Source organism: Xenopus laevis, chromosome 7L (assembly GCF_017654675.1).
Source record: "Xenopus laevis strain J_2021 chromosome 7L, Xenopus_laevis_v10.1, whole genome shotgun sequence".
Lineage (NCBI taxonomy): Eukaryota > Metazoa > Chordata > Amphibia > Anura > Pipidae > Xenopus > Xenopus laevis.
Genome location: NC_054383.1, coordinates 131,776,718 through 131,797,937, shown reverse-complemented (window position 1 = coordinate 131,797,937; position 21,220 = coordinate 131,776,718). Strand labels below are relative to the sequence as shown.

The 21,220-nt window shown below is 38.1% G+C and overlaps 1 protein-coding gene across 1 annotated transcript; it reads right to left on the bottom strand.

Annotated features, from left to right (window-relative positions):
• Positions 1 to 11,224: 11,224 nt before the first annotated feature.
• klk1.L (kallikrein 1 L homeolog) lies at positions 11,225 to 16,974 on the bottom strand. Its single transcript, XM_018224915.2, has 5 exons — positions 16,892 to 16,974; positions 15,674 to 15,830; positions 13,738 to 13,991; positions 12,925 to 13,064; positions 11,225 to 11,472 (listed from the first exon to the last, which is right to left on the bottom strand). The coding sequence occupies exons 1-5, from the start codon at positions 16,932 to 16,934 to the stop codon at positions 11,296 to 11,298; spliced, it is 771 nt and encodes a 256-aa protein (XP_018080404.1). The 5' UTR covers positions 16,935 to 16,974; the 3' UTR covers positions 11,225 to 11,295.
• Between the last annotated feature and the right edge of the window lie 4,246 nt (positions 16,975 to 21,220).

Here is a 21,220-nt window from a genome sequence, read left to right as displayed (position 1 = left end):
TTAACTGAATGGATTTCATTGCTGTGGATGCCTGTTCCAGCTCTGGATAAGTCTACCCATCTGTGTGAATCCCCGGTGAGTTGTGCCCAAAGGAGGGTAGAAGATGAGAAGAAAGAATCCAGCATGTCTTCTGTTTGTGAAAAAGGCTTTGTTTGTGTGCCTGCCACGTGGGAGCAAATATCTTTGTCCAGCTGGAGACGTATTTGGGCAGGTAGCGCTACCTGGGAAAGTAAAGACTCTTTGTGGAAAAGGGACTCTTTGTCCACCAGGAGAGAAGTGTGGGACTTTGCCTGGCAAGGAGATGCCAGGATTGGACTGCAACCACTGCAACAGGTTCCCCAGGGTAGTGGGTTAATATGTAAATGAATATCTAATCTGTACTTTCTTCTTATATAAAGTTTATATTTGTTATAAAGCACTTTGTGTGTTTGAATGTTTATTAATGGAGCCACCTGCAGGTGTATTCCTGAATCCCATTAGGTGGAGGCACTGCCATTAGAGGTTACTCCCAGTACCCTTTCACTTATGCAAAGGGGACTCAGGACCTGAAGTTGGTAAGAAATATGTGATATATAACCTTTGGCACAGGGGGTGGTCAAAAAAGGGGTTACACAAACTTGAAATTTTACTAATTTAAATGTTGATAATCCCCCCCCTTAATAAATTAATTCTGGGGCTGCTTAATAGAAAAAACAAGCTCAGGATTAAAGGGTCTATGGGAACACATTCTGAAACAGATTTTCTCTTTCTTGAGTAAATAAATGAAATCAAGGAAACAACATTAATTTCAAATAAAGGAAGCAAAACAATCAGTACATGAGGGTTAATGGGAAAGTGGATTCAATGGCAGTATATCCCCTTCAGAGCAACCCCTCCCCCACCCACATCCCTTGCTAAGGGGCAAAAGTCACCAATTACCCGAAAAACCAGAATACTTTTATATTCTCCTGAAGCTAATGTGGTCCTAAATCCAACAGGAAAATAAAATCTGCCTGATCAACATCTGGCTGATTTTTGGAATTCACACAGTGTGTAAAACTAGAACGCAAAGTTATTCTGCATCACCCACCCGTGACCTGCAAGAATATCACTGTATAATCCATTGATGCCATGAATATAAGCATAAGAATTTCTGTAAATTGTACTTTTCACAGGAGAGCCACATTCCTAGAGTTTAATGTCCAGCCTTCTGAATCAGATATATACCAAGTTGCATTTTCCAGCATCACGTGCTTTGAGCAGCAAAAATACTTTAAAATAGGAATGTCTTGGGGCTCCTGGGTGTTTGATAACACGTACAGCATATGAGTACCCCACTAAGCAGCAAGTAGAGACCCCAAAAATATTGATAGTGCATAACTTCAGGGTATCATATACTATATTTGATGTCTCTGAAGTGGGTTCTTGCGCTGGATAATCCCAAAAAGTCAGGGTGTTTGTTCTGATTATTAGGGATGTAGCGAACGGCGAAAAAAATGTCGCGAACCCCATAGACTTCAATGGGAAGGCGAATTTTAAAAGCTAGAAAAGACATTTCTGGCCAGAAAAATGATTTTAAAGTTGTTTAAAGGGTGCAACGACCTGGACAGTGGCATGCCAGAGGGGGATCAAGGGCAAAAATGTATCTGAAAAATACATTGTTGACACAGCGCTGCGTTTTGTGCTGTAAAGGGCAGAAATCACACTACGTCACTCAGGTGATGTTTCTGGACACGGAATGTGAAAAAGCTCACACAGCTAGGTGGCACTTGGTTAAAGACTGGGCAAACAATGCCTGCAAGGGCAACGTATACAGTAGTGGATACGGAATATATTATTGCTGCTGTAAAAACATCACTCAGGTGATGTTTACGGACAAGGAATTATTATTGTTATTTAGACAGAATGTGAAAAAGCTCACACAGCTAGGTGGCACTTGCATACCTCCCAACTGTCCCTCTTTTGACCACTCAACCCCCTGTCCCTCTTTTGTACTGGAAAGTCCCTCTTTTCTCTGCACTGAACAGCCAGAAAAAAAACAGTTTCTATCTTAATTAGCTTTTGGCAGAGAGCTCAGAGCAGCTAACAGGTGCAAATAAGATACTTTGTAACAATTTTGACTCTGGTTGGTGCTGGTAGTGGTGAACTACTAGGAGGAGCAGCACACCAGTCCCACTCCCCAACACAGCTAGACTAATAGCACTGGGCTCTTACAGTAGCAAAGTAAAAAAAACAAAAAAGAAAATAAAAGCAGTCCTTACAAGGACTATTGGGTTATTACAGCAGTCAGCAGATGAGAGATCAGAAGCAGTGCCCACAGCAGCTACATACAGAGCACTGCAGTAGAAGGTAGATTACTAGTCAGCAAAGCTAACTAACCTAAAATGTCCCTCAAATCCCTGCAGAGTTCTGTCCCTACAATACAGAGCAGTATCAAGTAGATTACTAGCCAGCAAAGTTACTATCAACTGTCCCTCAAATCACTAACAGCTCTCTCCCTACACTAGCTCTTCCAAGCACACACAGGCAGAATGAAAAAACGCTGCAGGGCTTCAGTTTATATATGGAAGGGGAGTGGTCCAGGGGGTGTGGGGGTGGTCCAGGAGGGAGAGCTTCCTGATTGGCTGCCATGTATCTGCTGGTCTGGGGTGAGAGGTCAAAAAAAAGCGCCAGGTAAGGCGAACCCAAAATGGCGAACGTCGCGCGACGTTCGCGAACTTGCGGCGGACGCGAACAGCCGATGTTCGCGCGAACAAGTTCGCCGGCGAACAGTCCGCGACATCCCTACTGATTATCCGAAAAAGTTGATTTTTCGCAGCAAATTCAATTCAATTTGTATTGTATGACTGTTGCTCCAAAAACTCAATTTATGGAATTTTCGATTTTGTTGTCACCATTTGTCTCTCTGAATTTTTTAAGAAAAATGATTGATTAATGGGTTTAATTAGTGGAAGGGAGTAAGATCAACTTTGTTTTCATTAAAAAATTAGATAAATTCAAATTTTAGTAAATCGGCCCCAAGATCTTACAAATATGAATGCCATAGATCTTCTATGGATCAAATGTGATCAAATGTGTGGACTATATACACCTCAATATATTTGTTCTTGACCTCCAAAAATGTGATAATTGTAAATTCCCCCCAAGAATTTAGCAAATTAGGAAACTGGCAGCATGATGGAGCACTGAAGCGGTTGACAGTCTCTGGCATGCAATAAATACCCCACGGAGCACAGCAGGGCACACATATGGGCAGATTTATCAAAGGTCGAATTTCAAATTTATGTGAATTGTTTTTTATAAATAAAATTGAAAATACTCACAACTCGAATGGGAGGTTATTTAAAAAAAATTAGAACGTCAAATATTCGATTGAATAGTCCCGACGTGAAAATTCAAATCGAATTTGAATCAAATTCAAATTGAGTTTTCCCCCCCGAAAAAAACTCGAATGTCAGGAAGGCAATGAAAATATTCAAATGGTTCTATGGACCTCTGCCATTGACTTGTAAATTAACTCGTCAGGTTTTAGGTGGCGAATATTCAAATTAGAACTGTTTTTATGGTCGAGGTGTGATAAAACTAAAATTCGAATGTGTGAATTTTGACACAAAAAAAAAATTGGAATTCAAATTTGAATTTACTATTTGACCCTTGTTCATCTACCCCATAGTATCTACTCCATCCTATTCCATACATTCATTTCTAGATCACCCTAAAATTTAAGTAAAAGTTGAACTTTCATATTAAAGTGGATGTTTCTGAAAATAAATCTGGTTATATCGCAAAGCAACAAAAGGTAAGCATGGTCCATAACTCTTATTCATCGTACATCTTTATTTTAATATTATATTATATTTGTATTCTAAATTAATTCATTAATTAAAACAAGATGAAGGATGAAATAATCCTTAATTGAAAACTTGGCAGCAGCATTAATAATTATTCTAATTATATAGGAACTGGGCACAGCATGGGTTGGAGCATGTATCAGATGCAGCCTCCATTGGTTATTTTTTCTTGGATCCAGTCTAATTAGTTGCAGATTTTTGTATATTTTGTATACACTCCTGGTTAGGACCGTTGTTTTAGCTCTCTCGAATAAATATTCTTTTATCGGCACCGACTGGCTCCTGGAGTGCGTGTCCATTTTCTGCCATTATACTCCTGGTTTGTTGGCAAGCCCACATGGGTCATTTCTCCAAGATGTGATGCAGTGAACCATAGAATTGCATATCAATGGTCCTCCAGAGTCCCCCTAAAAGCATCTATAAAGCTTCAGTAGAAGAATATCTTTACATGTTACTGCAGGAATTTCATAAAACTCATTTATGACCCATCGGAATTCTGTTCTAGTATTCTTAATTGCATTAAGCCCATGAGAACATTGAAAAGGTCCTTGAAATTGATAGGCACTGCCATTGCATTCCTCTTTCTTAGAGAAAGAAAGGCAACTTAGCCTGAGGTCACATGGGTGGCCGTCTCTACCCCCACACTAAGGGCAGACAGGGGATATATCACTGGTAACATCAGCAGAGATTTACAGAAAATATCATTGTTCTGATACCGCTCAACTGAATGATATACAACATTGTCCACATGTTGCCCGTACATTAATTTACAATGTTTCTTGAGCAGTTACCGAGTGTCTCTTGAGAACATTGCCCAACTGGCTATAACTACAGTCATAGAGCTACATAGCAGGGGATTTAAAATAATTTGACTTTTTGAGGTTATACTGTAGGTTACATATTCTATTGTCACCTGAAATTAATCCTTTCCTCCTTCTGCGACTCCGCGCGCAGCATATTGTCAGTAATCTCATCTGTCTGGTAAGACTCTGTAAGAATCCTGGGAAACAGTCTGTACTTCCACACATTGTAAGTCATCTGGAAAGTTTGCTGGCGATGATAAAAATATAATTTATAACTAAAAGACTTGACGTTAGTGTACCCTATCCCTAACCCCCATTTGTAACAAATCACTAATATTCTTCAGGAAATAGTTCTACCCACCAGCTGTTTCCAAGAGAGCTGATACAAATAAGATGAACATGTTGGAAATAACGTTCTCTGGAGGCTTTTCATTTTGTGGGTTACAGTTACAGTAAATTATAAACAGTTTGCGTTAAGAAATCCCACATGTATAAGCAGAAGAGTAAAATAATGACTTTACAGGTGGAAAAGTTGTGACATACTCTGAAGTTATTGGAAAGGAACCTGCCACAGTACAGTTACTGTAACTTTACCAAGGAAAAACATGGTATTTCCAAAATGATCACAAGGGGGCTCAGAGCAGTGTGTGAGTTGGGGTAATTACCTTAATTAACCTGCCTAGGGCGCAACGATAGGGGGGCGTTAGGCAGTTACCTTTTAAATTGTCTTTTGTCTACTCCTATTCTGTTTTTGTAGCCCTCTTATTTTCTCCTCTGCCCCTCCCCTTCGTCGCTCTTCTCCCCTCAGTCGCTCTTCCCCCTCCATCTCTCTCCCCTCCGTCACTGCCACCTACCCTTCATCGATTTGCCTGTCACTCCTACCTCCTGTCAATCCCACCTCTGCCTCCCGTCCTACCGGCTCCATATGTAGTTGCGGTTGCGGGGGGGGAGGGCTGGAGCCGGGTGACCTGCTGGCCGGGTTTCCTAGAATGCCCAGCCGGCTTGGCCCGGCCCTGGGTATATTATTGCATTATTTTTTCAAAAAGAGAAGAAATTTACCAATCCATCATAGGTGCTAAATAGAAACCTAACACAGTAGCACGCAATTAGTCATGAAATTAGAAAACTAAAGCCAATATTTGATTGGTTGTTTTATGCAAATCCAATTTAACATATATGTCTCTAATTCAGACCAATGGGCAGATTCACTAAAGGGCGAATTGTCGAAAAGTCGCTAGCATTAGCCACTTCACCCTTTAGTAAATCTGCCCCCAAGTGTTTATTTTGTTTATTGTGTTGCTAGTTAGCTGTTTCCTACAGTTCTTATTTAAATATATTTATAGCACTGACATTTTATACAGCACTTGAATTTTTTTACATCTTCATCAGTCCGTGCATCAATGGCCTTTACAAGTCCCTTACAAGTAGAAAACACAATACCAGCACCACAGCATATCATGTTTTGACTATATTTGGAGAATGTCTACCTTCTATACTGGGCATTGGAAGAGGCAAGGGTGGGATGGGGGTCTTTTTCCACATTATGAAGCTGAATTACCAATTTTCAAATTTGGGTTTTTACCACGAATCAAGTAATAAAAATTCAAATCAAGTATTTATTTAGCTAAAAAACTGCAGCATCTAAAATCTTGCAAGGTTGTGTAGACGTCAGTGAGAGTTGTCCTAGGCAACATTTTTCAAATTTTTTGAGCTTGTAAACATGTTTTTTTTTTTAAGGTATTCAATCTTTTTTCAGCAATTTTCATAACTTCAGTTTTTCATATTCAGATTTCTTAATATATAGGGGCACATATCGAGGGTTAACTAACCCTCGATATTCGACCGCCGAAGTAAATCCTTTGACTTTGAATATCAAAGTCGAGGATTTACCGCTATTCCTACGATTGAACGATCGAAGGAAGAATCGTTCCACCGAACGATTAAATCCTTCGAATCGAAAGTTTAAATCCTTCGAATCAAACGATTCGAAGGATTTTAATCCATCGATCGAAGGATATTCCTTCGATCAGAAAATTGTTAGGAAGCATATGGGGACCTTCCCCATAGGCTAACATTGGCCTTGGTAGGTTTTAGGTCGCGAACTAGGGGGTCGTAGAATTTTTTAAAGAGACAGTACTTTGACTATCGAATAGTCAAACGATTTTTAGTTCGAATCGTTCGATTCGAAGTCGAAGGTTGTAGTCGAAGGTCGAAGTAGCCCATTCAATGGTCGAAGTAGCCAAAAAAAACATTCGAAATTCAAACTATTTTCCCTCTATTCCTTCACTCGAGCTAAGTAAATGGGCCCCATAAGGTAACATTTGTGTTTTTTTTTATAAATTGTGAGTTTATTCTAAGTAGAAAAAAAACTTGAATTTGGATAAATAAGGCTCATATTGCCCAAGAACCCAGACTGTAAAGACCACTGTGCCACCAGAACATCTACATTCGGTGACCTGAGAATTAAATCATGGATGGATTTAAAAGTCCTTATGGAGAATATAGTTGTATAAAATACATTGGGGGTCATTTATCAACACTGGGCAAATTTGCCCATGGGCAGTATCCCCTGGCAACCAATCAGATTGCTGCATTCATTGTTCTACTTGCAGCTGGCTTCAAAAAGCTAATCACTGATTGGTTGCTATAGGTAACTGCACATGGGCAAATTTGCCCAGTGTTGATAAATGAGCCCCATTATGTTCAGACAGTGTTGTTTGACAAGAAGATTTTATACAAGTTACAGAAAGCCATATCTTGCTATTGGGTAACGGCTGGACATTACTCAAATGTATAAAATGACAAATCAAAAGAAAACATTTAGCCATCTGGTTCTTTCTCCGGCTGTTAAGTTCACACACCTGTGAAATGTTCCATGACACTGGGACAATATTATGTATTTGTTTGCAGTCACAGGGAGGGAGAAGATATTCATGTTTTGTTCAGGGGATGGAATTTAAAAGAAAATACCGTATCTCTCTATATGCTAAGATTCTTAATTTATGGGAGAAAAAATTACATTGGATCAGATTAAACTGCAATGGAGATCATTTTGGAGTTATGTTCAAATAATATTAAAAGCAAGTTAATACAATACTTTAGGAATAAAAACGTGTACACTTGCATAACTAATTTATCAAAGCTTCAATTAAATTTTGCTAGCATTTTTAGAAAAGATCTCAAAGAGTATAATTTCTCAGATTTAGATGTTTAAAATACTAATTGACTTGTGAAGATTGCAAGATTTAACTGCAATTTTTTTCTTTTGACTTTTCCAATTTTTTTCAACAGCAAAAAAAAAATTGAGTTCGGAAACCAAGAATTGTTTTTAAAAAATAGAATTCACAATTACTGTATGTGCTGCGGTTTTCTAAAATTTACAATAATGTACCCCTTAGAGTAGCTTCAAAACAAATTTCAAGACATGGATCCCATTCTGAACCCTTAATATTAACCTCTATCTTCTTTCCTCAGAACTATTGTTTAAAATAATTTTAGATAATATTTAAAATCTATGTATATTTCAATAATTTTGATTTAGACTAAATTCCATCTTTCTAACCCTGTTTTTTCTAGCTGGTAAACCACTTGATAAGCAAGATTCATAAGGGGTAATGTCATATGTTTCAAAACGGTTCAAAACGGGTTCCTTTTCAAAGCTTGAAAATTCCAGGCCTGTTAGTATTTGATACAGTACCACACAAAAGGTTAGATTATAGAATATTAGTTTGGAATATAATATTTGTACCTAGATAGAGAACTGGCTGAAGGTTAGATTACAAAATGTGGTGATAAATAGAACATTTTCTAATTGGACCAGTGCTGTTAGTGAAGTACTGCATGGGGCTGTCCTTGGTCCATTGGTTTTAACTTGTTTATTAATGACCTGGAGGTGGGCACTGAAGTACTGCATCTTTGCTGATGATACTAAATTGTGCAAAACTATAAGTTACATGCAGCATGTTGCCGTTTAACAGAGCAATTTTGGAAAACTGGGCAGCAAAATGGAAAATTAGATAGTTAAACAGGTATGGGATCCGTTATCTGGAAACCCATTATGCAAAAAGTTCCAAATCCCAAAAAAAGGCCATCTCCATTTTATACAAATAATGCAAATTTACAAAAATTATTTCCTTTTTCTCTGTAATAATAAAACAGTAACTTGTACTTGATCCCAACTAAGATATAACTTACCTACTGAGGTAGGTTTGTCTTGCATAAAAAAGCGATAAAAATATAATTTTGCTTCTTTAGAGGTCTCTGGTAAGGCCTCACCTTTGAGTATTGTGGTGGTTTGGGGCTCCAGTCTTTAAGAAGGATATAAATGAGCTGGAGAGAGTGCAGAGACATGAAACTAACCTGATAAGAGGGAGGGAAGAGTTAAATTATGAGGGTACTCAGGACTGTCAAGGTTGGGGTCGTTTTCTCTGGAAAAAAAGGCGCTTGTGAGGGGACATGATTAGACTTTACAAGTACATTAGAGGACATTATAGACAAATAGCAGGGGACCTTTTTACCCATAAAGAGAATCACGTACCAGAGGCCTCCCCTTTAGACTAGAAGAAAAGAACTTTCATTTGAAGCAACGTAGGGGGTTCTTCACAGTCAGGACAGTGAGGTTGGGGAATGCACTGCCGGGTGATGTTGTGATACTGATTCAGTTAATGACTATAAGAATGACTTGGATGTGTTCTTAGACAAGCTATTGTGATACTAAACTCTACAATTAGTAAATATATTGGTATATACAGTTTTTATATGTAAAGGTCTGTAAAAGTATGTGTATATACAGTATGTGCACTGGGATTCACTTATAGGGGTTGAACTTGATAGACCCAACCAAGCAGAAGAAATGGAAAACACAGAGTAGTGTTGTTCAACATTTTGTATATAGCAGGTTCATTGCGTACATTAAGAAATATTTGTAAATGATTCATAAAAATACATCTGTGCGGCCTTTGAGCTGACATGAATCGTCATGAACATTTATTGAATTGCTAAATCTGTTCAATAACTCCAATAGCACATGCCTAATAAAGACACATAATTAAATAGGTCAAAAGGGCACCATGTTATATAAAATGATGTTGGTTCCAAGCTTTATACATTTCAGTAGGCAACAAAAGTAACTGCGAGTCAGAGTAATTGTCACACTTGGACCAATGGGTTATTGATCCTGGGCAAACTTAGAGCCTTTTATTGCACAGAGTAGTAGCCATCCTGACTGGTGTGTTGTGTTGTTATGTTTTCTTAGAGGTGAAAGACAACACATGAGCTTTGTGAGTTGAGACTTTGGGTTGACTGGTGATAACTGGGCATTTTGCCTGATACAGTATAACAGGTTTTCATTTATATTCCTATATGGGAGGAACAGCCTTGATTGGGTTAAAGATTATCCTGTAGTTTATTGTAGACAATTAAAGCCACGTTGTGGAGGTACTTTGAAAGGTCTTGTGTGGACCCAATAGGTATGATCACAGGCCAGGCGATTATCGTTGAAGTAAATGTGGGGCAATTTAGCATTTTGTTTCTCACTGGAAATCACATGATTCACCCCAGATGCCTTCAGGAGGAGCATAGATATGTCCTTGGTTAGGTAGATAATTTCTGTGAAGGAGTCAACTTGAAGAACAAATTATAATAATCTAAATAACTATTATCTTTTAACTATGTCCAATATCACCAGCCTGATTTTGCCTTGTGTTCTAGTATTCTGCATTCTGAATCAATGAACAGGCAACTCCAATCCACATCTTTCCCTTCTACAAAAAAATGATAGTATTAGTTAATCCTATATGCTTCTGATCTCCTACTTCGCTGTTCACTGTTAATAGCTTTTTAAACAACACTTAGGGGCAGATTTATCAATCAGGTTGAATGAATGAAAAAAAAATAGAATTTTGAGCTATTTTTTGTGTACTTCGACTAGGGAATAGTCCAAATTTAATTTGAATAAAATTAGAAAATTCTATTATTGAAAATGTATCATGTACTGTCTCTTTAAAAATTCGACTACAATCATTCGCCATCTAAAACCTGCTGAATTGCTGTTTGGAGTCAATTGGTGGACTTTGAAAAATCAATTGGAAAAACTTTGAATCAATTTGATCAAATGCGCTATTCCTTCGATTTGAACAATTCGAATTCAGCCAAATCCGGACCTATTCGATCAAAAACGGACCTATTCGACCAAAAAAAAAACTTAGACTTAATTTTGGTTGGTCTTTTTGAATTCGAATGTTGACGTTTTTTCAATTCGAAATTCGACCCTTGATAAATATGCCCCTTAAAATCTCAATTGACTAGACTACTCACTGAGTGAAACTTTATCCTAATTGCCCACCCATTTGGATGGCAAAGAGTGGCTTATCGGGGAGTTTAGATCAACAATCTTATTACATTGAAACCTTTGTAAATTCTATCTACCCTTGGCCAAGTGGAGGTATTTAAAGGCCATATGAGTTTGGTACCAGCAACTAGATTGTTTCCACACACAGGCCAATGGATAGCAAGACTTTATAGGCAGCCAGTATTTGCCTCTTTGTTTTACAATAATATACAAAGAATGAAAAAAACTCAGAATACAGGTTGTTGTTTTTTATATATCTGTATTATTAATGGAGGTTATTAATGCTTTTACAAAATAACCGAATTCAGATGAATTATGTGGTTTCATAGCAGCAGGGGTTTTCATTCTGCATGATGTCACTAATCCAGTCGATGTAATTGAAAACTTTGGTAAATACCGCGGGCTTATCTGGCAAACCACAGATATAATGCCCCCAAGATGTGATTCCATGAAGCTCTCCGTTACAGACCAGTGGACCCCCAGAGTCTCCCTGTATAAAAGGAGAAATCTGAAGTTGTAAAAAAATCTTATTGTGGATTATTAGAAACTAAAGTAATATTTGTTAAATAATAGCAGTGCCTTTCCTGCCCTCTATGCCCATTGGCTACTGTTATTAGTGGGTGGGTTCCATTGCTGAGCCGTTTATACCCACTGAAGACTCTGGATTTCAAAGGATTGGTTATACCCTACAAACATGGTGTTACAGGTATGATACCTGTTATCCAGAAAGTTTGGTACCTGGGTTTTTCCAGATAATGGATTTATCTGTAATTTGGATCCTCATACCTAAAGTCTACTAGAAAATCATGTAAATATTAAATAAACCCAATAGGCTGGTTTTGCTTCCAATAAGGATTAATTATATCTTAGTTGGGCTCAAGTACACGGTACAGGCAAGGGACCTGTTATCCAAAATCCTCGGGATCTAGGGTTTTCTGGATAATGGATCTTTCTGTAATTTGGATCTTCATACCTCAAGTCTACTAGAAAACCATGTAAACATTAAATAGGCTGGTTTTGCTTCCAATAAGGATTAATTATATCTCAGTTGGGATCAAGGACAAGCTACTGTTTTGTTATTACACAGAAAAGGGAAATCATTTAAAAAAAAAATTGGATTATTTGGATAAAATGGAGTCTATGGGAAACTGGCTTTTTGTAATTCAGGGCTTTCTAGATAATGGGTTTCCGGATAACAGATCCCATACCTGTATTAGCTCTATAAACACAAAAAACTTCTACAATCTGTATTAAGGTGACCCATGCAAATAAAAGGTAGAGTTATTATAATATGGCATTTATGGACACATTTAATAAAACTGGAATTAATCTAATTTGCTTTTTAAAACAAATCCCGCAAACTCCCATCCACAATTTTAACTCAGTTATCATGCATTTTTCTTGAAAAAAAACACAACAAAATTGAGCGTCAATTCAAATTGTACGACTAACGTTCTGAAAACTTTATTTTATCTAATTGTCACTGCGAAAACGCAACTTTTTTGTTTTATACAGTGCAGATCCCAATGTCAATAAACAACTTCAGGGACATCTGACATTGACTTCTACATGACCTCGACAGGTTTGAGATGGAGTATTTTTGGATTCTGATTTTAGCAGCTTTGGAGTATGATAAATCTCTAAAAATCATATATTTGTTTCAGCTGCAACTGTGTTTTATTAGTCCTAGTGGAACCTCCCAGAGGTGTGTTCCTCAGTGTTCCCTAGGTGGAGGTACTGCACTGTAGTTCCCAGTACTTTTCCCACGCAAAAGGGACTCAGGGCCCCTGGATTGCCAAGGGTAATTGCTATTTAAAGAGACAGTAACCAAATTTGGGTTATAGTTACATAGTTGCATAGATAAATCGGGTTGAAAAAAGACAAAGTCCATCAAGTTTAACCCCTCCAAATGAAATTAACTAGTTATCCAGCATCATCTCACCTTACAGGTGTCTTTCCCTCCGGCCATATTACCAGCACACAACATGTTTTCGGTTATATCATCTTCCGGGTAGCAGGCCTGGCACTCACTGTTACTCACTGTAGAAAGATTTACACACTGTAGCTTGTCTGGGTAGTTCTCTAGAGGGCAAAACAAAAAAATCAAGGTATTCACCATACTGTTGATATTGAATATATAGAAATATCCGAGGACTGAAATTCATGTAAATCAAAAGAAAATGGGTAAGTTAGCAAGAATATATCATATAAAGGGGTATCTACTATGTGTGTACAGTAGGTGGTGAGGTGATAATCTAATAGAATGTACACTTCTCATATAAGTATAAATACATAAATAAGCACAGGTATATATAAAAAAAATTTTATCCATACAATAAAACCTCTATTGGCACCAAAACACTAAACCTAATGCAAAATGCTTGAGACTTGGGGTTTTCCAGATAATTGATCTTTCCTTAATTTACTACTTTACGGGGGTTATTTATTAAAATCCGAAATGTAATTGTACATTGCAAAGTGCTAGTAACCCATAACAACCAGCCAACAAGTAGCAGCTGGTAACCTGGTTACCTGCTTAAAAGTAATCACCTGAACTCCCTGAATGCTGCCCTTCTCTAGGTCATACGATCGATGGGCATTCCTAGCTATTGTGGCTAGAGAAAGAGATCTCAGTGCCCTGGGGTGGAGTCATTTGGGAAATACCATTGATAAAGATTTTTGTGAGGCTTTGATTTACATATTAGACCAAATTTGAACCAATTAACACGTTGCATACACATAAACAATCCAGTACCTTCAGGGCTTGTGATGGTCCCCCATCCTGAGGCAAGACACTCTGTGTTATCTTCCACCAGGTCACTTGCCAGTTGGATAGTTTTCACGTGGCAATTAATGTTGGCTTTTGATGCCAGTTTGAGAAGCATGATGTCATTATTATATGTAACGGGGTCAAAGTCGCAACGAGGACATATTTTTACAGCATAAGTGTATTGCTTATGGTCTGTAGGTTTGGTTCTGTTATGAGCTCCTAGAAGAACCTGAAGGTTCCTGTAAAACAGAAATACTAGAAAGAACCAGAAAGAACACGTGAGTAACTGAGCTCTGTTAAGGAATTTGTGTTTAGAAGTTCTGTGTGGACCATTAGCATTTCCCTGGTATATTGACTATACTGTATATAGTCAGAAGACTTCTGATTGTAATTTGATCTAGTCTGAAGCTCCCCTCCTTGTTATCCTCAAAGCTTCATAATACTACTCATCCTCAATGTCTCAGTCCAACACCATTCCCATCAACCTTTGTCTGTGAGATTGTGACTTTGGTCCTATGTGTGACCATGCAGAAAGTTTTAGTGCCGTAGAAGCAAGGTTCTAATGTATACTTGGGGTTGCTGATCATTTATAATATATAAATATATTTACTTAAAGGAAAACTATACCCCCAAATTGAATACTTAAGCAACAGATAGTTTATATCAAATTGAATAACATATTAAAGAATCTTACCAAACTGGAATATATATTTACATAAATATTGCCCTTTTACATCTCTTGCCTTGAACCACCATTTCGTGACTCTATCTGTGCTGCCTCAGAGATCACCTGACCAGAAATACTACAACACTAACTGTAACAGGAAGAAGTGAGGAAGCAAAAGGCAGAACTCTGTCTGTTAATTGGCTCATGTGACCTTACATGTGGTTTGTATGTGTACACAGTGAATCTTACGATCTCAGGGGGCGGCCCTTATTTTTTAAAATGGCAATTTTCTATTTATGATTACCCAATGGCACATACTACTAAAAAAGTATATTATTATGATAATGGTTCATTAACATGAAGCAGGGTTATACGCATGAGCTGCTTTACTCAGTATCTTTTAATAGAGACCTACATTGTTTGGGGGGTATAGTTTTCCTTTAACGCCATTACAACTTGCTGTGAGATTTGAAATTCATATCAGATGTTATATTGGGGTCCTGCTAATCTACTCATATAGAAGACCTGAAGCTGTAGTTCCATCTGCCTCCTCTGAGATCTGGAAGAGCCTGAGGTTAATAATTTACTGGACCCAAAAGCAAATTATTTTTCAGGCCCCCAAAATGTCTAAAGGTTGAACTGTTTTACCAATATTTATTGAAATTGTATATGAATTAGGGCATCATGGGGCCCCTATACATCCTGTGCCCCCCTGCAGCCACAGGGTCTGCTTCCTCTATAGTTACACCCCTGCTTTACAGACTCCAACAAGCACTATTCTGTGTTCAGTAAACAGACGCCAAAAAAAGAAAACACATTGATTGGCTAAAAGTAGATGTTGTACATGTCTTGTTACAATAATTTGGGGCCTGCTCTAGGGGTCTTACATGGTCTGGGGGTCAAAAGAATCGTAGAATGGGCACAACCCTATGTTGCTGTCAGAAACAAAGGATTCTGAACGAGAAAGTCAACACTTTTTATTGGCTCCAGTATCAGCTGCATCACCTCCATACAGAACTAGTGATGGGCGAATTTATTCGCCAGGCGCGAATTTGCAGCGAATTTGCGCGATTTGCCGCCGGCGAATAAATTCGCGAAACGGCCGCAAAAATTTGCTGGCAAAATTCGCCAGCGTAAAAGAAACACTGTTTCGCAAATTTTTGGCCGAAACGGCGCAAATTCACCCATCACTATATAGGACCAATGGACAGATTATATTTAAGAATGACTTATGTTGAACATATCAATACTTACGACTGATTGCAGTGAGCAGCTGTCAGTACCCACCATTCATCTATTAAAATTCCTCCGCAGATATAGTCGCTAAAATAATAGAGCGCAACTTGCCATGGCTGTGAGTGTGGAACACACTCTTCTCCTCCAATAATCCGGTCAAAAGTCTTGGTCTGAACTAGAAGAGATAGAAGAACAATATTAACACTGAAAGGAGAACTAAAGCCTAACTAAAGAAGTAGCTAGAAATGTTGTACATGATGTTTTGTGCTTCTTTACCAGCCCAAGGCAACCACAGCCCTTTAGCAGTAAAGATCTGTGTCTCCAAAGATGCCCCAGTAGCTCCCCATCTTCTTTTCTGCTGATTCACTGCACATGCTCTGTGCTGCTGTCACTTACTGAGCTTAGGGACCCACTCACAATATACAGTACACATAGAATAGAAATGTCACAATATAAGGCTGATTAGTCATTAATACACATAATTACTACATGGCAGCACAGAAACCAGTGCAATTAGCATCAGAATTTAATAATCAGCAAACCTGTAGCATCAGCTTATATTACAGCCAGGGAAGCTCATTTTCTGCTGGATAATTAGTGACGAGCCCTAAGCTTAGCTTCTCAACAGCCAATCAGAGCCCACTGAGCATGTGAGTGTCACAGACACTTTCCAAGATGGTGACCCCCTGTGACAAGTTTGAAGTCCTGGATCATTGCTGCTATTGACAAGCTCAAACTTTAGCCTCGTGCAATAAGTTCACTATATAAAATATGCCATTTTTAGCCCTATTCATTTTTAGGGTTCAGTTCTCCTTAAACACACAAAAATTCATATACAGACAAATACACAGATTTAATTGTGTTTGTCTGTTTTTGGAAATTTTCATCTGTTTTAACATGGTAGTATTTTTTAAAATTAACTTTCGGTGGCACTGTTTTCTGCGAATTTCCAAAAAAGCTACACTTTTACTTCTTACCACCATCTTTATTATCCATCTTCTGTTTGGTTAGCCTTCAAATAATATTATTATCCTACTGGAATCTGAAAATTCATCCCAAATGATGTCCACTTGCTGAACCTTGAATCTTAGAAATAAATCTCCCAAAGGAACAAGGAATCCAAGTGACTATAAAGCAGAGACTAAAGTATTCCCTACATATTTCAACTGCCTCCAAATTACTCCATTTTTAAGGAAACACACAAGAAAAGAAGAAGCTGTAGCTGTGTCTCCTCACCTGCCGATCCCAGCAGAATTGCCACAAGTAGTAGTAAGTACATCTTGGAAACTACACGAAAGGGGAACAATCTATTTTTTTTATTCGTCACATTAGATTACACAGTAAATTATTAACAGTCATGAAATAAAACCTTGACTTTTCATCCTAATTCAATGGTGCTACAAACAGTATTGTTAGAAACAGAATAAGTGGGAATGATCAAATCCACCTTCAAAACTGGCCAGAAAAATGAATATTTAGGCTTTTCCGTAATTTGGAGCTTTCTGGATATCGGGTTTCCGGATAAGGGATCCTATACCTGTAGTAACTAAAACGATTCTTCTAATGTTTGTAACTTAAAATAAATTGCATCCTTCATTCCACACATTGGCTCTGCATACACCTGTCAACATCTGTGTTTAAAGGGGAAGTATACCGTCATATACAACTGCTTTGAATAGTAGCAAATAGAATTCAGCACCAAATTTATGCTGAAATTACATTCTGCCTAATCTTTTCATAAAAAAATTTACCCTTTTTTTTATTATAAAGCAGAAAATTGTTTTTTTTCCACACTATGGAGCCCATTTATTACACCTAAAAAAATATGTGGTCAAGATTTTTCAGGGGAAAACTTGCATATTTTGTGGGGGGAAAAAAACTAAACTAAAGAACTAAAAAACTAAAATCTAAATTTATCTCATATTTCATTTAAAAAAAACACAACCAAACTCGCTTGCTTGATTTGACCATATTTATTAAAAAATTAACCAGTTCGCCGAAAAATTCCTTAAAATCAAGCAATTTTGGCGGGCTTTTCCCCAAATCGCTTGCTTTTTTTGAGCTCTTTCCAGAAAACCCCGAAAAGTTAGATTTTTGAGCAAAACCCTCCGAAGACTACAATAATGCGATAGTCTGGGGGTTTTTTTTTCAACAATCCGAAAAAGTCGAGTTTCCACAGTTACAATCATATGATAAGAATTGACTCTCGATTTTGTCGCAGCACTCCTTCTTTTTTGAGAAAAATGATTGACAAATTCGTTCAGTTCATGGAAGAGAGTTTGGTTGACTTTGTTTTAATGAAAAAAAATCTGATAAATGTAAGTTGTAGTAACTCACTTAGTATCACTGGAGATAATGAGAAGTATATAAACAACCCCCTCCCTGCAGCCCTTTGTTGCTACTGTTTGTTTTACAGAGAAGCAGAAGTACAAATGCACTGGTAAGCCTGACACATAAAAACCAAGAAAACATGAACTTATTTCTGTTTCAATGTTTATCCTATAACAAAATATATTACCCTATATGTAATAAATGGCATTATGTTAACCCATTAGCAGTAACCCATAGTAACCAATAAGATGTTTGCTTTTAAATAGGTGACCTGTAAATTCCGCCTGCTGATTGGTTGCTATGGGTTACTGCTCCTGGGCAAAATTATTGCCTTTTATTACATATCCCCCATTGACTTTTAAGAATGGTGCCGGCACATTGAATTATGTCTATGCTGAGCACTGAGATGAATTGGGAAGGCTCGTTTATTAGGTAAACCATAATTGATCCTTATTGGAAGCAAATATTTAATGTTTACATGATTTTCTAGTAGACTATGAAGATCTAAATTATGGAAAGATATGGAAAGAACCCCAGGTCCAGAGCATAACCAGTCCCATACCTGTACATAATCCCTTTTTGAAACTCAGTGATTATATATCACTTTTTAAATAAATGTGTTTTATTTTATTGTTATTCTCAGCTCTTGCCGTCAGCTGCTCATTTCCCAGGGTTACAGATATATCAGCTGTGACCTTATTCATAGCCAAGTAAGAAACATAAACAGCAGGAATATTACATGGATGTTTGTTCTGTTCATTGAGTCGGTAAAACTGCACTGGAAGCTCAGGTTTAAATAATCAGACAGGAAATAATATAATTACATTCATTGTGGTGCTAGTCACCTCTCCATATTAGTTCTTTTTCCATAACTTGCCATCATTTTGAAACATATCTGATGTGTTTATTCAGCTCCGATTTAGAGAGAATATTTTAGCCCATTGAGTTGGATCAAGTGTTGCCGGCCAGCTACAATCTCCATTCATTAAAGGGGAAGGAAACCTAGTTGGCGCAAACCCCCCCACCCCCCTCCCGTTTGTTGCCCACCCTCCCTCCTCCCCCCTGGCCTACCCGTCCCGCTGGGCAAATGCCCCTAACTTGTTTCTTACCCTTCTGCGCAGTTCCAGTCCAGGAGTTCACAGACGACATCTTCTTCCACGTGATCTTCTTCCTGCTGTGAACGGCGTTTTGGCATGCGCAGTAGATCGTACCGGCAAAATGATCCTACTGCGCATGCGCCAAAACGCCGTTCACAGCAGGAAGAAGATCGCGTGGAAGAAGATGTCGTCTGTGAACTCCTGGACTGGACCTGCGCAGAAGGGTAAGAAACAAGTTAGGGGCATTTGCCCAGTGGGACGGTAGGCCAGGGGGGAGGAGGGAGGGTGGGCAACAAACGGGAGGGGGGGTGGGGGGTTTGCGCCGACTAGGTTTCTTCCCCTTTAAGCAAGATCCCAGAAACATACAATAGAGTCTACAGAAAAGGCAGCGTAGCCAACACCATAGAATCAACACTCTAGAGTGGGAGTCCCCAACTTCTTCACCCATGAGCTACATGCAACAGAAGCATGAAACTTCCAATTTGTGCCAAAAAAGTGCTGTGATTGGCTATTTGGTAGCCCCTATGTGGACTGGCAGCCTACAGGAGGTTCTGTTTGGCAGTACAACTGGTTTTTATGCAACTAAAACTTCTCCAAGCCTGGAATTCAAAAAGAAGCTCCTGCCTGAGAGCAACATCCAAGGGAATGGTGAGTAACATGTTGCTCATGAGCCACTGGTTGGGGACCACAGTTTTAGAGCACTTAAAAATTAATATAATTAGAGGATCTAGTGGATGCCCGTCTCTACTTGTGCCCTCCTTATGTTCCTTATAGAAGGGTATGAAACCTACCTGCCAGGATTGTGTTTAGATAGAATAAAAGAGTGAGACCTAGGAAAGGAAAGAAGAAAAGGAAGAGGATGAGCCACCATATTTCTCTCGAAACAGCTCAATGAAGGAGGGAGGATACAGTCAAGGGACATCAGTCCAGTGTGTGTCCTAAGGCAGAAGGCCTCAGAAGAGCCAAGTCAGAGGGTCCAGTGAATGAGGAGTAGCAAGAGGAGAGTTAGGTCCTCTAGATCCTCTGATCCTCTGATCCAACTGGGGAGTAATTGCTGAAGCTGCCCATATGTGGAAAGATCTGCTCATTTGACTTGGTCACCAAGGAAGTGGATTTGTACCCAATTTGGCCATCCAGGTGGATTATTCCAGTACAGGGGAAAAAAGTGTTATACAAGAAATTCCCAGTATTTTATTATGTCTACAAGATTACATGACTCTAAGGGGGTTATTTAATAAACTCCGAATGCAAAAATCACTAAAAATGTATGCTTTTTTGCCCAAAAACAACCTCGACAGGTCTGAGATGCCGGATTATCTAATTCTGAATTTTCCATCCTTGGGGTTTAATAAATTCCGAAAAATTTTATAAAAAAAAAAATCACAAATTTTTTAGGATTTTTGCATTCAGAGTAAATAACCCCCTTAGTGTTGTGGGCCATAGGAAGTTTTGAGCGCCATTACTTGAGGTTGTAATGAGACAGCTACTAATCCCATTCAATTTTGATAAAAATAAATGACAGAAATGGAGTGAAATGTTGAGGGATATGTTAAACGAATAAATGGACAGTAATGATTCAGGGGTTATTTACTAAACTCCGGTCGGGCCTTTTTCTGGTTTTTTTTTTTAAAGATAAATTATTTTGAGATTTCTTAAAGCCTCATGCAGCATAAAGCCCAAATCCAAAAATCCGCCATCCTATGATTCGGGTTTTCGCTTGATTTTATAGAGGTTTTACCCAAACCAATTAAATAGAGATTTTTTAATAATAAATAAGGTAAAATCGGGTATGGGAGTTTGGTTGTGTTTCTTTTATTTAAATAATGAGATAAATTTGGAATTTAGTAAATAACCCTCCCCAATGTTTCCATCTATCTGTCCTTATATATGAGGTCTGATATGAAATAGTATTTAAATATCACCCAATAGTGGCCCAAACCTCCTCGGGCCCCAACGGACACAAAGGTTTTCGGTCCAGAAACTACTAGTTCCATTATTGATATCACCCATATATCATTATAATAATTCTCATTACTCTAAACAATATGTATAATAATATAATAATACTTTGAATTGTTGCATTAAATGACATTTATTAAAAAAAATTAAAATAATGTTTTTTTTTATTTGGGGGTAT